At 39.3% G+C, this 18,346-nt stretch overlaps 1 protein-coding gene across 2 annotated transcripts in view; it reads right to left on the bottom strand.

Moving 5' to 3' along the window:
* Vav3 (vav guanine nucleotide exchange factor 3) overlaps positions 1-18,346 on the bottom strand; it is a 317,139-nt gene that overhangs the window by 84,833 nt on the left and 213,960 nt on the right. For both annotated transcript variants that reach the window (XM_057793503.1, XM_057793504.1), the window contains exons 18-19: positions 17,872-17,897; positions 13,278-13,323 (exon numbers count right to left, since the gene is read on the bottom strand). In XM_057793503.1, coding sequence (XP_057649486.1) covers positions 13,278-13,323; positions 17,872-17,897 — 72 coding nt within the window. The remainder of the gene's footprint in view (positions 1-13,277; positions 13,324-17,871; positions 17,898-18,346) is intronic.

Genomic DNA, 18,346 nt, shown 5'->3' with positions numbered 1-18,346 from the left:
CAAACTATTTATTTACTTATGGTTTTCAAAACAGGGTTCCTTTTTGTGTAGCTCTGGTTGGACTGGAACTCACAGATAATCTTCCTGCCTCTGCCTCCCAAGCACTGGGATTAAAGGTGTGCACCACCACTTCCAGGCTTCTAACTTTTTATTTTATTGCATGCCTCTGTATGTCATGGTTAGAGTCCATTTTCTATGGACCAAAGCGTTGCCTCACTTGCATAATCACTAACCTTACGGCATACACAAAGCAGATATGTCCATACTATTCTACAGATGAGAAAGCCAAAGCTTATTAAAGAGTTACACAGAAGGCCCTAATAATTACACAGATGGTTGGCTTGAAACAGACTTTCAAACTTAAAGTCTTTACTGTTTGCTGCAGGTCAGGGTACTGAGGCTCCTGGCCCATCATCTGGTGCCAAGCATTTCGTTTGAAGTATGCAGACTGCATCATGACCACACAGGCAGGGCAGGAAGCAACAGGGCCAAGAAACTGAACGGCTTGCTGTCAGCTAGGAGCCCAAACTCTTACTCAATACACTCTATTGCTTGCTATGCACTATGGACAGGAATTCTCAGAACAGTTTAAATTTACATAACACCATACATTAACAGTCAAATTAAAACCTTTTCAGATGAGACTTTAAAAAATGGTGCTTTTTTTTTTCCTTTTAAGAAACATTATTTAAGAAATTGGCATGAATCGTGAAGTATGTTTCTTTCTTGTGCTTCGATGATGATTAATGAACTCCTCTTGGAGAGGCAAGATCTGTACTTGGCATTGATATTATAAACTTCTCTCATCTCAGTAGCTTCTCTCAGGTAGGAAGGCAGTTACATAAGGCAGTGATTAATGAGATGCCACAAATGTTGATTTAGTCCCAGATAGCAAAAATTTCCTCTCTTAAATCTAAACGCTTCACCAAAATTAATTTTAAGACGCACTACAAATAGGAGGGAAGTGCCAATTCAAGCTGAAAATACATCGTGTGCTCAACCTGCGTCCATATGTTTTCCACTTTCTTCCTGTTTTGCTAGGCGGAAAAAAAAAATACCTATCCTTGAACAGTTTGAGATTCCAAGAAGATGCTGCCATTTCGTTTTCTGAAAACCATTGGCCAGATTTGTTCTTGGATGTTGCCTGAATTTAAATGGAAGATGTAAATCCTATTTAAATATGGGATCCTTGAAGCGCCGCACTCCAGTTTGGGAAATGGCTAGTTTCTTTTTCAGGGGTGAGAGCTGCATGTGGCGGTGGAGAAAGGTGTGTGGACACTCGCACCTTCTTAACTTCCCAAGGACGCTTAGACTACACAAGCAGCAAGAATCATTCTTAGTTCCGGGAAGGAAGTTTCTGTCTTCAGCTGAAGGCATCAAGCTGTCCTGACTGGGTCACTGAAAACAGCAGGGACTTGAAAGTAGCCTGTGTTTTCTCAAAGGAAAAGCAATGCATCGGGCAGGACACCAGTGGTACTGTCCCAGCTAGATCCTACCAACCTCCCCCAGGAAAGTGTTTTTTAAACATAAGATGGGTTAGCAACAACGGAGAGCTTCAGAACTTCCAGTGATGACTAAGGTCGCAGGTGCCACACTTTTGCCTACACAGCCATTCACACTGTCACCAGGACTGTCATTAATCTGTTCTCCACTGAATCTGCTTTTACATAACTACATAGAGTTTTACATAACTCTAGAGCCCTGGGGCCATCAGATATAAGGCACACAAGACAGTGAATGAGTAACTGAGAGGTGGGATTTACAGTATAGATACAATTCATTCTTGTCCTGGGCAGGGCGGACTATGGGGGCTTCCATCATGTTAATCAGAATGGTGTATAATTATAAAGGCCATGAACTGATTATTTCTGAAATTCTCCATGCGGTGGAGCTGTCTGCAGTTGGCTGTGAGCCGCTAGAACAACAGAAAGCAAAGGTACAATGAGCGGGGACTGCTGCACAAGCTTTCCCAACTGGAGCTCTGAAGCACACACTTCAACACGACTCGTGATTAGGCAATATCTACCAAAGGCTTCGCGTTAAGCAGAAACCGAGAACTGAACAACAGTTACTAACACTAAAGATCGTCTAGTCTTGATCTTGAAAGCAGCTGAGAAAATGAACATGAGAATGACATATAATATTGAGGAAGATGCCAGCTTTCACACCCAAAGAGAATAAGGGGAAGAGTCACTCTGAATGGAAGATGTCAGCTTTCACACCCAAAGAGAATAAGGGGAAGAGTCACTCTGAGTGGAAGGGGACAGACATATATCATTTTCTTCCTACATCAAAAGAAGACATAAGAAATGTAATCTTAGTTTTTTTTCATATCTTAGAAACAAGAAAATCTGATTATCTCAATGTAGACCACTGATGTTCATATAAAAATTATCTTTCTAGCTCCACAGAGCATATATTGCAACATATCTTGTACACAATAACATGGTCTAAGCAAGCCATGAGTATAATATATAATAAATGCAAAACTACACAGTACAAAATGTAGATTTTAAACAACATATGAAAAAGACCGCTTAAATGTATAAACAGTTCAAAATCATTGAAAACATTTTGATTTGTACTTTAGAGCTGATCAGAGAATAAGTTTTTACCTAAAATGTTAAAAAGTTAAAGCAAGAAAGTTATTACTCAACTTAAAATAAACAGATAAATACTATTACAAAGACTTAAAATTGTGACGTCCATATTAGACACACTTACGAATGTATTAAAATCTTTAAATCTAAAAGCATAAAATGGAAACAAAATCTTAAAATCCTTGATGATCTGCAAATTTAAAACCTATATAGAAACAAATATGCTAGAAAATTATCCAAACACTTTTTAAAGAATGGAACTTGGATTGGTATTTTTTAAAAATCCAATAAGAAAAGAAAAAAAGTGTTTATATATCTTTCTTACAGATCTTTGGAAAACAGTAAATTTTGGAAATAAAATTAGGTAAAGAACAAGCAGGTAATTCAAAATTAAGAATACTATAAGTATCCAGTAAAAATTAAAAACCAATATCTTACCTAAAATTAAGTTTATATTTGAACTTACTGGTACTTGATAACTACAGGTGGTCCTCAACCTAAGGTGGCTGGGACGTTGGAATTTTTGGCAGTACTAAATTAATGCACATTCAATAGAAACCACACTTGAAACTTTTGTATCTTCCCATTTAGGTCAAAAACAGTACAACATTCTCTTCATTCGCAGGGAGGCAACAGCCAGACACAATTCCAGTCAGTTCTAGTCAGAGGATTTATGAGGCTAAACAATTGACACTTGAAGAAGGGTACCTGCCTGCTATGTGTAAGGCCCGAGCTTGGTCCCCAGCATTACAGACCTCTCTCTCTCTCTCTCTCTCTCTCTCTCTCTCTCTCTCTCTCTTTCTCTCTCTCTCTCTCCCTCCCTCCCTCTCTTTTTCTCTCTCTGTCTTTGCCCCCCTTCTCTCATACACACACACACACACACACACACACACACACACACACACAAAGATGAGATAGTACAGTGGGTTAGAAAACTATGATGCTGGCCCATTAAGTGCATTGTTTACTTCATTATATTTTGAACTTACAATAGATTTACCAGCACAGAATACCATCATAAACTTACCCCCAAGCCTGCCTACTTGGCAAATGGTTCAACAAATATGTTCAAGAAACAGTGATTAAAATCAGATTACCAAACCTTGAAAACTACAGACATTTTGTGTGGTGGATTGAAAGAAAGCGGCCCTCTGAGGGAGTGGCACTATTAAGAGGTGTGGCCTTGTTGGAGGATGTGTGTCACTGTGGGGGCAGGCGGACAGGCTCTGAGGTCTCTTTTTTCTCAAGCTTTCCTCAGTGTGATAGTCAGTAGGCTTCCTGTTGCCTGCTAGCTGTAGTACTCTCGGCTGCTCAAGCGCTACGTCTGCCTGCACGCCGCTATGCTCCTGGTCAAGAAAATGGACCGAACCTCTGAAACTGCCAAGTGACCCATCCAAATTTAGTGTTTTCTTTATAAGAGTTGCCGTGGTCATGGTGTCTCTTTGCAGCAATAAAAACACTAGCTACCACAATTTGCAAACACGTTATTCTACACAAAAAAAAGAAGCATGAATAAAAGCTGTAAGGGGGTAAGGTCACTTAAGTGAGTGGATTCCACGTATTTCTTCAGGGAGCTTCTTAGAAAATTTCCCTCATGTTTTCTGAAATTTTCATAATAAACTTCTGGGTGTAAAAAGTTTAGCTTATTAAAGAAAGCCAATTATTTTTCAAAGTTTACCTCACACCTTTAACTCATACCTGAACAATGAATACCTGTTGTGTTTCTGTCCCTGCTATGGTTATTCAAAAAGATATCACAACCAAATGAACATGAGGCCATTTTCAGAATCGCATCATATTTTCAGCTATATATTAAATAGTTAATGCCTTAACATCTTTTTAAAAAAATTCCACTTTAATACGTAGCCTGCCAGAAATCATCCTTCCTACTTCCAAACTGTTCGAACAAGCAGCGCGAGCTCTGCCAGAGTCAGCCACCCAGTTTGTTTCGGAGCCAGGGTCTACCAGTTGTTTGTTTCCGAACCTCTAATTAGCTGCCTTATCTTTCTCGAAGGATTCTTCTGGTGCTAAGTTTTAATCGTCCAAATTAATTGAAATACTGTAGCAATTTGAGATTAACATTTTCAAAATTAACAATGCATAAAATAAAAAATCAACCATGAATCTGCTTTGAAGCAGCAGCCACTAATGAACTCTGCAAAACAGAGCCGATCCCACTACTAATTTTCACTGTCCTGTGCCCTTAAGTCTTGGGAAAATATGCTTCCCCTGGTCAAAAGCAGTAGGCTTCACAGGTTAGAGATACTTTAGGCTCAAACAGGATGAGTAAGTTTAGCGCCCACCATATACTGCATGATTCTGGGTAAGCCACTTAAACTCAAGAATCCAGGATCTGGCTTCCCTCCCATGGTTGGGTCCTGTAAGGCTTTAATTGCTAGGATACCCTACTGCCTTTTTGGCTGACATGTTCCGGTGAAGTAAACATCCACATAAGAAAATTTTCACAGCAAAGAATTGGGAGCAGTCCCTGGCTATGTGTGGTAGGTATCCGGGCCTTCAGTTCCATCATCTAAAGAGAGTGCTGCTTCCAGACACCTGAGTTTGAAAATGGACCCCTCCCCAGCTGAGTCTCCAGATGACATTACCTTACATGCTAAATGAGGCTCTGGGAGCAAACCTGAAGCAGAGAAACTGGAGTTAAACCATGCTCAGGTGACAGAGTCATAGAAACTATAAGCTATTATTTAGGACAACCTGTTACACACCTGTATGGAGCCAGTGCAGGTGTGAGGATGCATTAGTGACAGTCATCACTTCCAAAGCACTAGGTACTGACACCATGGGAAAGTGCTTCATCCAGCAATCAATTTGACCTTCACTGAGACACAGTTGCTACTTATCCCTATTTTAGAAGTGATAAATATGGGTAAACTCTCCCAAAATTATGCATCCTTGCTGACCTTTGCCAATGCAGAGCCCTCAGTATAAACCACAGCCTCTTAAAATTCTGACATAAGTTCAAATGGAAGGAATAATGGAATGGAAAGGGTTAAGTTCAGATGAGGGAGGGTAGGTCAAGGTAAAGGAGAACATATGTTCAATAACACGAAAGGTCTTCGGGAAAAGTCATGTGGAAATCTACTGTAGTCTCTCTCTCTCTCTCTCTCTCTCTCTCTCTCTCTCTCTCTCTCTCTCTCTCTCTCTCTCTCTCAGACACTCAGACACACACACACACACACACACACACACACACACACACTGATTCATAGAAACTAAGTTATCATCTGTCCTTACCTTTCCTTATTATTTGCTTTCTGTCACAGCTGCAGGCTATGGCCTTAATGTAATACATCCATGTCCATGGTTTTCCTTCCTGACCTTTCCAGCACTTAGGCACCTTCTTCCCCTTCGTTCCCATGAAATATGATATTTTAGGATCTTGTTTGCTGTTTGGTAATCAAATGGACCAAACTGTACTAACACTGAGTAGGCAGGAGTGGGACAAAGAACTCTTGCCTTCTAACAGTCCAGTATCTGTGTTCATAGGAGAATTCCAACTCCATGTTTCACGTGCAAGGACACAGTTGGAAAAACAACCATGAAACCGTAAGACAAGAAAACTGCTTCTCTCTTGGCTTTGCTGCCAACTAAAGCTACCATTTGGAGTCAGTGTTTATTGGTCTTCTCTGCCTCCTATTTCAGGTTTTGCACCTCCTTATTTACTTCAGAAGGAACTACAAGTAGCAACGGACTGTTGACTGTCCCATTCATAAATCTATACCATAGACTTGGGCAGCTCATCATAGGATGAACAGTACTGCTATCAAGTATGTTATGTTTTAGTTCTCTTTCTTCCAGCAAATATAAATAAAAAAATAAAATACATGTTCATAAAAGCAAGGAATTGTCCCTATAATATTAATTTTAGTCACACAGAAAAAAAATGTGTTGGGCCCCCAAAGGAAAAAATGATCTATAAAAACAAATGCTAAGAACCTAATGTAAACTTTTCTTTTCATTCAAATTTTTAAAAAATCAATTTGATGATATTGAAAAGTAACTACTAATATGCTATTTTGACCGAAATTTTACAAACTCTACTCCCATGATCCAGTTAATGGGATAAACCTATTTGTAAATAGAACTGTGATAATAACATAACCATAAACTAATTTGTCAATGGCTTCTCTCCTAGGATCAGTTAGATATTACACCAAATACTGTTATTGAAGAGTAATAAGTTTTGATCCAATTGGTTTCTTTCATCTAACAGTTGGGACCACAGCTCTGAAATGAGATTATCTGGCTCTCAGAAGTGGTTGGCCTATAACAAATTTCTGAAATTTCTATTTTTATCTAGTATTGCACGGCACATAGTTTGTCTTCTTATATGGAGCAGAAGTTAACTATCATGGCCACAGATACAGAGATGGAGACATAGTGCATCTTCAAGGTAAAGAACATTTTAGCAATGATAAATGTTCAAAGTAGCTCACTATGATTATGACTTCCTTTTTGGAATGCTTCTCTAAACATTTAATACACGTATACTTTATCTTCTAAAGATAATATTATCAGTAAGATTATGCTACAAGTTTGTAAGTGACCCTTAAGTAGATTCTGTGTATTATAGCACAAATATTTTGTTATCTCTATAATCACATTACTGCTACTCTTTGCCATCTAAAAGGACCCCCCCATGTATACCTATGAATATTCACTTCCCCTTTGTTCCTATTCTAAAGCTACCCATGCTGCATGAAAGACCGGCTTGGCAAGGCTTGTACAGACCTGCCAGAAAGCAGTCACGGTCCTTTGTGAACTCCGAATGAGCTTTAAAAAGGAGAAATAAATCCTCAAACCGAAAGAGACGTGAGCCAGGTGCTGTGATGTTCATTTCAGAAATCTGTTATCCTGGCAAGGAGAATTAGAAAGGTAGTCCTGAAAAATAACTACAAGGGGATCAACTGCCTCAGTGCAAAACTAGTCTTATTGTTCAGAGTTTAATAGAAGCTTGGAGGAAAATCAGCTGTTTTAGAAACCAGAGCACACTCTCCAGCTTCCTTCACAGCTTGGGTTTCTCATTCCTCTGCAATGAATCTTAATCACCGGGTTCTCCTTGCCCCATTTTGTCTTTTCAAGTTTATTTGCTCTCAATGTAAAATATAGATCTGCACCTTCACAATTAGGCTCCCAACATTTAGGATAGGATTTATAGATTTGATGGAAAATTATTTTGGGGCTGACAGAAAAGACAGAAGCAGGAATGACTGATTAATATGGAAATATGACAATCTATGGAATTTGTCTCTTGTTGATTGCAGACAAAGGCTCGCTGACAAAAACCGCCAAGAAGGTACATGTTTCCGTCACTTAAAAGAAAGGGGTCATTTTTAAAATTAGCTTTTAGAGCCGTGATTTTAAAAATAATGAGCTGTTGGGTTTTTTTTTTTTTTTCCTTTTTTTTCTCATCACTGTTTTCTACTCCGAAACTAAAATATAAGATTTCTCTATTGGATAAGTTGCTCTGTGTAAAATCAAATGTAAAGGAAGTCAGCAATTCTATTTAGATCTGGAATGCAATCCTTTGACATTAAAGCTCCACGAAGAACCATATTAAATTCCAATTTAATACCATAAGCCAGCATAACAAAATGTTTATTTACATAAATGCAAAGCAACTACACATAAATCAGTTTAACAGTAATCTGAGCCCACAGTTTCTTATCTTTTATAATTCATTTAGCTTATTTGCATGGACTATGCAATTAAAAATATTTTCCTATGTTTGTAAGACTATTTGCTAAGATACTATGTTATACCATCGTCCAAAGGATCTGTATGTAGAATAGTTAAATGCTAAATTTCCTTACAACTAATGTATATACATAGGCATTTAAGCAACTGAAACCTGGTGTTTTTATCTATTCCCTTACTACCTAGAATATAAATATTATGGAGAAGGACAATATTGTTTTTATAATTCACAACTTGCCTATGTTTAATGCCAAATAAGGCATGAGGTTGATGATGACAGATTACTTGGATCCTGTCTTCACATAAGGACAGGGAGAGCATGAATATCAGTCCCGCTCATCTGGAGGAGAGAACCTGACCATTGCTGAAGGTGCATCTGCTAAGAAATGGTTAAGACAACTCCTAAGGGTATAAGACTGCAACCTTTCCAAGTCATGGGTATCATGTCTATAATCAAGAAGGCAACAATGAGCACAGAAAGAATGCATCCACTTAGCCATTATTTGATCATTTATTAGGCAAGGTTATAACAGTACACATAAGCAGATTAAACTCAGAAGAGAGGAAGCATTTCCCATCCTCTCCATCTAATCTTTAGACAGCACAACAAAGAATAAAAATCTGAATTTTTTAAAGTTGATGATGGTGGACTCACATACAGGAGGTTATGAGTTCCACGAATGTAATATGATTTTACAAAAGTCTAAAAATATGAACTCGATGAAAAGACCACATTCTATGGCACCCAGATATACTGCATGCAAACAGAAATCAATTTTGAGTCTGCAATACTTAGACAGAAGGAAATTTTTAAATCTAAGTATTAAAATTTAATTGGCAACTTTGACCTTGAGTGCCACTTGAGGTGAAAAATATTACAGCAGTGCTTGGATTAACTTGAGACTTATGATCTCATGTTCTTGAAAAAGGCCCAGCACCTCCGTGTTCCTGAAATAATTGATCTGACTGTTACAAGTGTTGTTGTCCCTGATACCAACATCTGTCTCAGGAAGAGAGGTACAAACTGATGAGAACACCTTGCTATATATAAGTGATTCAAATGAGCTAACAGGATTTGCATCTGACATAATATTATATTTATAAAAGCAATTAGGATTAAAAAATGATTTAAAAAATTCTTAGCCCATTACAGAACAAGGAAACACAGTAAAACCATCAGGAACGTGGTATCTGAACATTAGGTTTAGTTACTAGTAGAATGTTCTGAGTGTCTGGACAAGCCGCAGGACAAGCCTATAGCTCTCATGGTTTGGGGGTTGTGCTAGAAATCCACAAAAAAAAAAAAAAAAAAAAAAAAAAAAACCCATAACCCATTTTTCAATTAGAGTTTTCATTCCCTTTATTAAAATCAAAACCTCTAACAATTATATCCAAAACAAATCACTCTCAACCATCCCTCTTTGTTGTATCTTTTAGTAAAGATAATCAAAAGACTGTAAAAGTTGCTTAACAAACAGGAAATAAAGGGAAATATAAAAATTATGACAATTAAGCAGCTTTTGCTTGCTTACTTTTTCAAAATTGGGTCTCATTATGTAGCTCTGGCTGTCCCAGTATTCATTCTCAATACAAATTCAATATACAATTTCACCTGTTTTCAAAGATTTAACTTGCAACTATTGATTCTCCACTTGGCAAAGTGTCCAATATTAAATATCTTGCTGTAGAACAAATTAATCAGCATAACTATTGCTACCAATGAGTTTATGAAGCACATTCAAAAGTACTGTTTAGCCAGGCTGTGGTGGCGTATGCCTTTAATCCCAGCACTCGGGAGGCAGAGGCAGGTAGATCTCTGTGAGTTCGAAGCCAGCCTGGTCTAGACCGTGACATGGTATGTACTATGTCCACATGTAAAATTCAAACAGTAAGAGACAGGATACAGGTGACACGATTTTGAGAAAGGGGAAGTAGGAAAGTGAGAGGGAGTTCAGTACAGAAGGAGAAGGAGGGAAAAGGGACAAATGCCATCAAGGTTGCTTGATAAAGCCTTAATGATTTGTATACTTCATACATACCTAAAATCATACACAGCACGAATAAGTGTACACATAGACACACACACATGCACACACATGCACACATCTTAAAGAAAGCTATGGCACTAGGATTAACAATCTTCCCCCACAAAAACCCAGTACCAGGCATGAAAAATCTCCTTTAGAATTAATGGTTAGTCAGGGTACTCCACATGACTCCCAAAACAATGGCTTGGTTGCCTCTCAAAAACAGGGCACACTAAGAACACAGGACTCAGACTATTTAAGCTGGATGTAACTTGAAAGCCTCCTTCCTGTGGCCTAGCTTCCATGCTACCAGAAAATACTGGGAAGATGCCAAAGGAGAGAAGCAATTAACAGTTCCACCCAGCTGTCATATCCATGAAACCACAACAACCTATGAAACCACAACAGGAACCAGCAAGGCAAGATCTCCATAAAGATGAAATACGCGGCACTCACATGGTGGTGGTAGCCAACTGCTGTCTAGTTGGAATACAGCCCACTAACAGGAGGAACACCGTACCTAGTACGAGAAACTTAGCGAACTTCCTGAGGCTAGTGAGGGCATGGATCTTAGAATAGAATCTACTAGAGCTCCTTTGCTAGATGGGAATAATTCTTAACTGCATTCCAAATCTTATCCTTACACCCACAGTTAAGTGTAGCTAACAACTTTTATCCAAGAAGCTGCTTTTTGCAGCAGACCATCACATAAAACCACAACTGGACACAATGCAGACATCAATGGATCATGGGAACCCAGTCCCAGTGGATACATCTATGTCACAGCTCTTGCCTCTACAGCTCAGCAACCAGCTTAAAAGATGGGGCACAAAGATCATAAGCCATTACAGTAGGATGTTTATTGGGAATCAGTCTCGTAGAAATAGCTGCATAATCAAGATCCGAACAGTGGAGATATCAATAGAAATACTAAGTAGGAAGTGGGGAGAACTTATGAGATTACCTCCTTGATAAGGAGCTATAGATAACGTATGACTGCTGAGAGAGGGGGAGTTAGCCTGTCCCAGAGATGAACTCCCAAATTGGTTGTCCGACACAAAGTGATCAGCCCTGAAACCACATACACACAAAGAACAAAAACCAACTCTGCTTTAACAATAATAATTGTAAAAGTAGTGTAACAATAATAATTGGGAAGAAGAGTCTATCTCGTTAAATGCCTTGGAGAAACGTCTCCCAAGAATTGTGAAAATCTGTTGAATGACAGTTACACCCGTTGATGACAAGGCAGTTGTCAAACCCGGGCTCATTCTGAGCAAATGAGTACAGCAGGTCAGCAGAGTGAGGCAGAGATACAAAAGCAATCAAGATGGACAAGGACCCTTAGACTTAAATCCAGGAGTGGCTAAAGGAGGAAATGTAAAACCTCACTGCAACTCCAAACACAAGATTATCACCTATCCGCTTCTTCACAGAAACGTGAAGAATGAGAAATATACTCACACGCACGTATCATAGCTACAGGAGAAGATTCTAAAATCTACAGACGTACTTCTTGTATATTTGTAAATTTATTCTTCATAAAGCACTGTAGGATAGAGTGGTATGAATTTATTTTGTTACCGATCTACTTGGCTGCATTTAGAATCTGAAAACTCACTATATTTTCCTTTAAGAGATTGCAGAAAACTGGTTGTGAAGCAAATTGCGAAGAGTTAAATGTGCATCTTCCGACACTATAAATGAATGTATTTCTCTTGGAGGAAACAGACTAAATAAAAATGCACAGAGGTGAAAAAGAAATTTCAAAATAACACTTTTAAAGGCCAGATTATTGCCTGAACTAGAAATACAACTCATACAGACAAACAAACAAACAACATCGCTTATCCACCCGTACAGTCCTACTAAATAAATACAGCTAATAAAGGCTCTTCTAAATGGCACCACACAAACCCCTGGGAAGGATCTTGGCTCCAGAAAGTCAGAACTATTAAAAAGGAAAGCAGAACCCTGTGTTTTTAAATGACATCAACTTTGTTCTGTAGTTAAAAGAGTTAAACCAATCTCCAGATGTAAATGAGGCAATTTCTAGCCAGAGGCAACAGGGCTTCCACAATCTCTGCCATCTCATAAACCGGCAGGGCCAACCTGGGTGTGGCTCCAGTTAAAAGATGTTAGGCTTTGAAAAAGCAGCTTTACAGCTAGATGAACAGTGCTGCTGCTGAGAACATAAAGCCAAATAGAAATCCAGATTATTTCCCAGCAAGGCAACTCTGCATTTCACAGTCCACTTGATGGGGCTGGAGTCAAATTCATATAGTTGGATGCTTTATCTGTGAATACCTTTTACACCTCCAAGGATGGGATCGTGCACAGAACAAAAAGGGTCAGAGATTAAACTGTGGAAGGCATTTCTTAATGGATAAAAAAGTAATTATACTAAGATAATGATAGGGGCAAAGTACAATGATAGGAAAAAATACTGTTTTCGGCAGCTGAGTCAGCAGTCTCCAGAGGACACTTGTTCACCATCCTGACAACCATATTCCTGATTATAAAACCATACAGGTAGAGAATAAGAAAACTTCCCCAAGTGGGGAAGTAAGTGGCAGTCGTGTGCTCTCCCTTACCCTCTCGGAACACACTATTTTTAAGTGGCACTGAGCTGCTTGGTTTTCTTACCTGATTTAGGAGGAGAATGGGGAGGGTGCTGGGTATGTTAGCATTATGCAGGCACCCTGAGGCTGTTCAGCAAGCAAAGAACCAGCTCACCTGCTGATTGTGGAAAGGGCTGGGGGTTAGTCATCCAGGAATGATTTGCACTTAAGGGTTTCACCTCCTGGTCACAAGGCATAGACCAAACTGTGGGAACAAAGGCCCTCCGTGCAGCCAACTCCCCAAGAAATTCCCACATACGTTAATAATCACTTAACTGGAGTTATCATAGGATATATGACGAGAAACACACCTGGGTCCACCTGTCTGGGAGCTCGCCGGAGTCCATTGGTCCGTTTCTGTGTGGAAAGGACACAGAGACATGTTGGTAATATGGCAGACGATCATTATAGCTCTGATGCTCTTGCAATCAATGTCGCCTTAGATTCAATTAAAAACATGGCTAAACGTGAACAAAATGTGGTCTTAATGTTTGTATTTATAATTTAATATAATTCCCCTGATTAGTTTTCAATGAGAATATCATAATGTTATGTTATTGCCACCAACAGAAACACCTTTGTTTGCCTAATTTATGTATCCTGACCCACTATTTCTTAAAATCATAGGATTACAGAAACTAGGAAGACTAACACCACAGATCCCAATGAAGAAATGTGAATAACACATTCTTAAGCAGATCCCTACAAATTCTACCTCAAGTATTTCTGGGCCGTGACAGACCAGTGGCTGAAGCCACATAGGCCCAAACCAAAGACCCAAAGCCCTGGGCTCCATAAAATGCTTAAATAATAAATGTGTCTTAATTACAGATGAGCTGTATCTTGATACTTAAAAAAAAATACATGCAGCTCATGAAGTACAAAATCAATTATTATAGAAAAGGTATTCCTAAGGAAAACTGCACACTATGAAAGCAAGGTAAGGGATTTTTAAATCTAAAAATGCGTGGTTGTTATTTGATTTCACTAGTATCGAATTCTTTGCTATAATTAGTACAATAATTTCACTAATGAAGGATTGATTTTTTTTTTTTTTTTTTTTTACTTTTTGTTACAAACAAATGTGAATCTGCATGGAGGACCACTGCACGCAGGACCACTGCACGCAGGACACTGCATGCAGGATCACCGTATGGAGATTTTCATGAGGAATTTTCTTTTATATGTATTGGAATTTGTCATTGTGTGTACAGGGCCATGGTTTCAGTCAGAGGATCCCTCACTTTGAGCAGCACACATAAGCTGTGGATTTTCTCAGGGGAGCTTCTCACGTTGATTTCATTCATAAGTCAAATCACTGAAATGTTGAAATGGGGTCTTTTCACCTTTTCCAGGGGCTCAAAGCCACATCCTGAAGATTCTAGAGTTCTTAGATAAAGCAAATAAAACAAATTTTAAACATGTAATTTTTGTTTTCACCCCAACTACTTTCCAAATGTATTTGTAAAAGACTAATGGGATCATTAAACTCTGCATGGGATCTTGGTTGAACAAGCAGGGTATCTATTCTTGGAAAACCATGATAAGGGATCACTGTGAGAGAAATTGTTGCCCTGGGCTACTTGGTGGCCATGTCATAAAAGGGAAGGCACATGGGTTACAGATCCACTTCTGAAAATATGGGAAAACTGATGTCAAAGACAAACTCTTCTTTACCTAAATTTTTATTTAAATTTTTTTGAGCTTTCTATTGAAAGGGCACCAAGGAACACAACTTAAGATATATTCAACAGAAAAATATCCAATGAGGTCTATAGTGCCAGTGTTCGCCTCCTCCCAACACTATCACCTTCCGAACTGACAACAGAAATCGTCTTTGCCTGTTTTGCCTTCAGTTTAAGATTAAAGTAGGTGACACAATGTGGTTAATAATAATACAGAAAAGGAGATTAACTTCAAAGTCAAAACATTTCTGCTTGTGTTTTCCCATCTTTCAGGAAAAACTATACTAACACTTACTTGGTTAGGGTGGTGGTGAGGGTTCATTCGTCTTAACCGTTTGGAATCATCAAGTGACTCCAATTACTAATGTTATTAACTTTGTGGAGTCATGGAAGTTTCAATTCACACAAAGGATATGTTCTGGGAAACTACAGCTTCTACGCCGTGCTGTGGTTTTGAACCAAGATCTCACTAACCTGCTGAAGCTGATCTTGAACCAAACATGCACGAGACCCTCTTGCCTCGTCCTCCCCAGGAGCTGAGACTGCACGCATACATGACGGGACCCACTTGCCCTACCGACTGTTTATGTTCTTCCTCCAGGAAAGTCTTTTAAGTTAGTCACCCTCACAACAGAAACTTCTCTGTAGGAAAAGCAGGCAGTAAAATAAACTATCTATTAAAGAAATTCTGCATGCAGAAGGAAATCCCAGCTGTTAAAGCAAAGCACATCTGGAAAATCTGTGATTGACTCAGACAGCGCCTTAGAAGCATCTTCTACCACAAAAATCAAAAGATCTTTTGAAACCTTTCTAAAATGTGGAGTGCAATGTCCCTGGCTCTAATGCAATTCTCTCTCACCTATTTTCTCAGCCAGATAGGGCTGGATAGACCGGGTCTGCGGGTAGAAGATGGGAAAGAAAGGGCATATATGGTTGCCTTGCCTGGAAGCTCTTAAGTCAGAGGTCCAGGAGACGTGAGAGTCATGTCTCTGGAGTCAGAATCTCCTTTGATCTACCCAGAGGGGTTGGGGAGGCAAACCTCATTTTATAGGCACTTGGTAATTATTTCTTGCTTCACTGTCTTGTCTTTTTGTTTTTTAAAAAATACTTTTGTTGTCTAAAACTGTCCTGGTCTTCTTGCCTATGTGGAGGAAAATGATTCCTTCTGTGGGTTTTTACCAACACCACTAGGGAACATTTCCTTTCCTGTATGGAAGTTAGCTTTGGTTCGTCCACAGTGGGGGATCGACGCAAAGTGTGAAAAAGCACAGACATATAAGAATAAGCTTGCTTTGTGTAGTCAGAAGGACCCGTGATGACCTAGGCTGTGAGTGAGGTGACCACATCTGGACAGCTGTGCAAGCCTCTGGTCCTGTGCCTGTGGAAAGACTGGCCTGCCTTGAGTATAAAGTCAACTTTTAAAACAAAACCCCATGGCACTAAAGGGCAAGCAGAAGAGAATGCTAAGCCAGTATAGGAGAGGCAGGGGGTTTGCAGGAAAAGAAACAAAATAAAAAACCACATTCTTAATATTCTTTGTTACACTTTTCCTAAAAGGGAGCAGTTTCCAAGTGAATTGGCTAGCCTCAGAGCATACTATCATCTTCTCTCCAGACAAAAAGGAGGTTATTAGTGAAGTTACACATTAAATGAAAATTGTGCTATTACATTCAAAAGTTAAGAAAATCACTACAACGCCAAGGCTATGTTTTTTTTTAATTTTCAACACGAGGATTAATTCCTTTTTATTAATAGGCTCACATGTAATTTTAAGGGTATAAATGTGTCTGAGAGAATTATTTAATATCATGTGAGAATGATTAACCACTTCTTATTAGCACATTCTCCTTCTGCAAATACACCCACTTCACGTTACTTCCTTGAAACCAAATGAAATCATTTTCTTAGGAAAAAAAAAAGAATACACATGTCTCATAGGATAAATGTGAAGTAACCTTGAGTTGAAGCTTGAGATGCCACACGTTATGTTTCTCAATAATCTAAGACCAGCGTGCTGAGAATGACCATGCGGTACAAGAAGGATCCTGGCACCCCTGATTAAAAAAAAAAAAAAAAAAAAAAAAAAAAATCTCTCCCTGTCTCAGAAAAAGTAACAGAAATTTCAGGGTAACTAGCACTAGCCTGCAATAAGTCATGATGTTCCATTATTTTCAGAAAACACTGGTGCCGTAGTATATATGTTCCTTGGTCTAAACTCTAGGTCCTAACACCACCTAACTAGCACAGTGAACAGCTGCATCTACCACGAGGTTCCTCCTGCCACACCCTTGTCACCCTGCATGCAGAAGTTCCGCACGTACACAGAAGGCAAGAGAAGGGGCCTCTGAGGGCATTTCCCCGCGCTTGCCATATTTTCACCAACTGTATAAAAACTAGCTGGTAAAAGCATACGAATAATGCAGCTGCCTTATTGGCCCGGAGGTGATTTTCATTTTACTATTACTTTCTAGTGCTGACCCTCGAGACCCGTGATGACAATGTGCTAATCAGTTTAGTAAATAGACTGCGATCCTTTCATTCTGAAAGTCTCGGGTAACCTTAGTTTTTACTCATCTCACACCCATTTTATATTTAATTTCCTCCGCTAATTTCTAACTTAAATTTTTGCTATGGTACTTTTGCAGAGTCGGGTAAATTTCTGTTACTTTTGATGGACAGCCAAAATAATGGTGGTGCAGAATCTGTCATACGTTGCATTCTCTTCCATTTCTGAAGTGACTGTATTCTGAGAGCTATCCTCAAGAGCTACCATTGGGAGTCAGGCTGTGCTAAACCAAAGGGAAATGTTATCAGAGCTTGATTTGATGAGTGGGGCACAACAGTGACCAGGTTTGTGCTGAAGAGGAAGCTACCAGGAACCTGAACCCATACACTTGGAACTATGGCAGAATTCTCGCAGGTTTTACTGCAGGGCAATAAAACAACAGTTCACTGGGTCTGCCATCGTTCTGATTAGCCCCGACTTCATTCACTATTACCGTAAAATATCCACCTTTCTCCTCAACCGAAGGCTTCCAGACAACAACTGTGAAAATTCCTGATCCCGTTCATGTTTTGACAAGCACCTGGCAGCTCCCTCCATTTCTGTTCCACTCAGTCAGAAAAGGCACATTTAACACCTTAAGAGCTCAAGCCTGTTTAAGTTAGCAAACCCCTGGAAACGCAAAGCTTACAGAAAAAGTTTAAACGGCAGTCTTACCTCTGGTGGTTTGAATGGCCCTTGTTCTGAAACAAATGTAAAAATGGGCATGGTCAGTGTGGTCGTTTTGGTTTGGTTAGCAGCCTCAGTTTGTCCTCTGCACAGTGGCCGAACACTACCGCTTTGTTTTCTTAACTGATACCTGTAATATATTTCCAGGGTCCCGCGGGCTGGGCTGGTAATTGTTTTGCAACCTGGGTTCTCTTACCTTATTGGCTGTCAGAACCGTGACTCATCCTCCTAAATGACTCGTGGGTTATGCTTAACTCTGTCGATTGTTTATTGAGCAGTGTCAATCTAGCCTCGTAAAACTCCTTTAAAACAAGGACTGCACTACATTTATATGCACAGTCCTGAGTGGCAAGCCTTTCTTTCGACACATCTGATTTGAAGATCTAAACACTGTTAAACGGTATTGTGTAGACTAGTTCCCGCAACTGCAAACTTAGTCCAGCAAGCATTTCACAAGAGAAAA

This window comes from Chionomys nivalis, chromosome 18, assembly GCF_950005125.1.
Source record: "Chionomys nivalis chromosome 18, mChiNiv1.1, whole genome shotgun sequence".
In the NCBI taxonomy this organism is placed as follows: Eukaryota; Metazoa; Chordata; class Mammalia; order Rodentia; family Cricetidae; genus Chionomys; species Chionomys nivalis.
The sequence above is the reverse complement of the archived record's forward strand: the minus strand, read 5'-3'. Positions and strand labels throughout refer to the sequence as shown.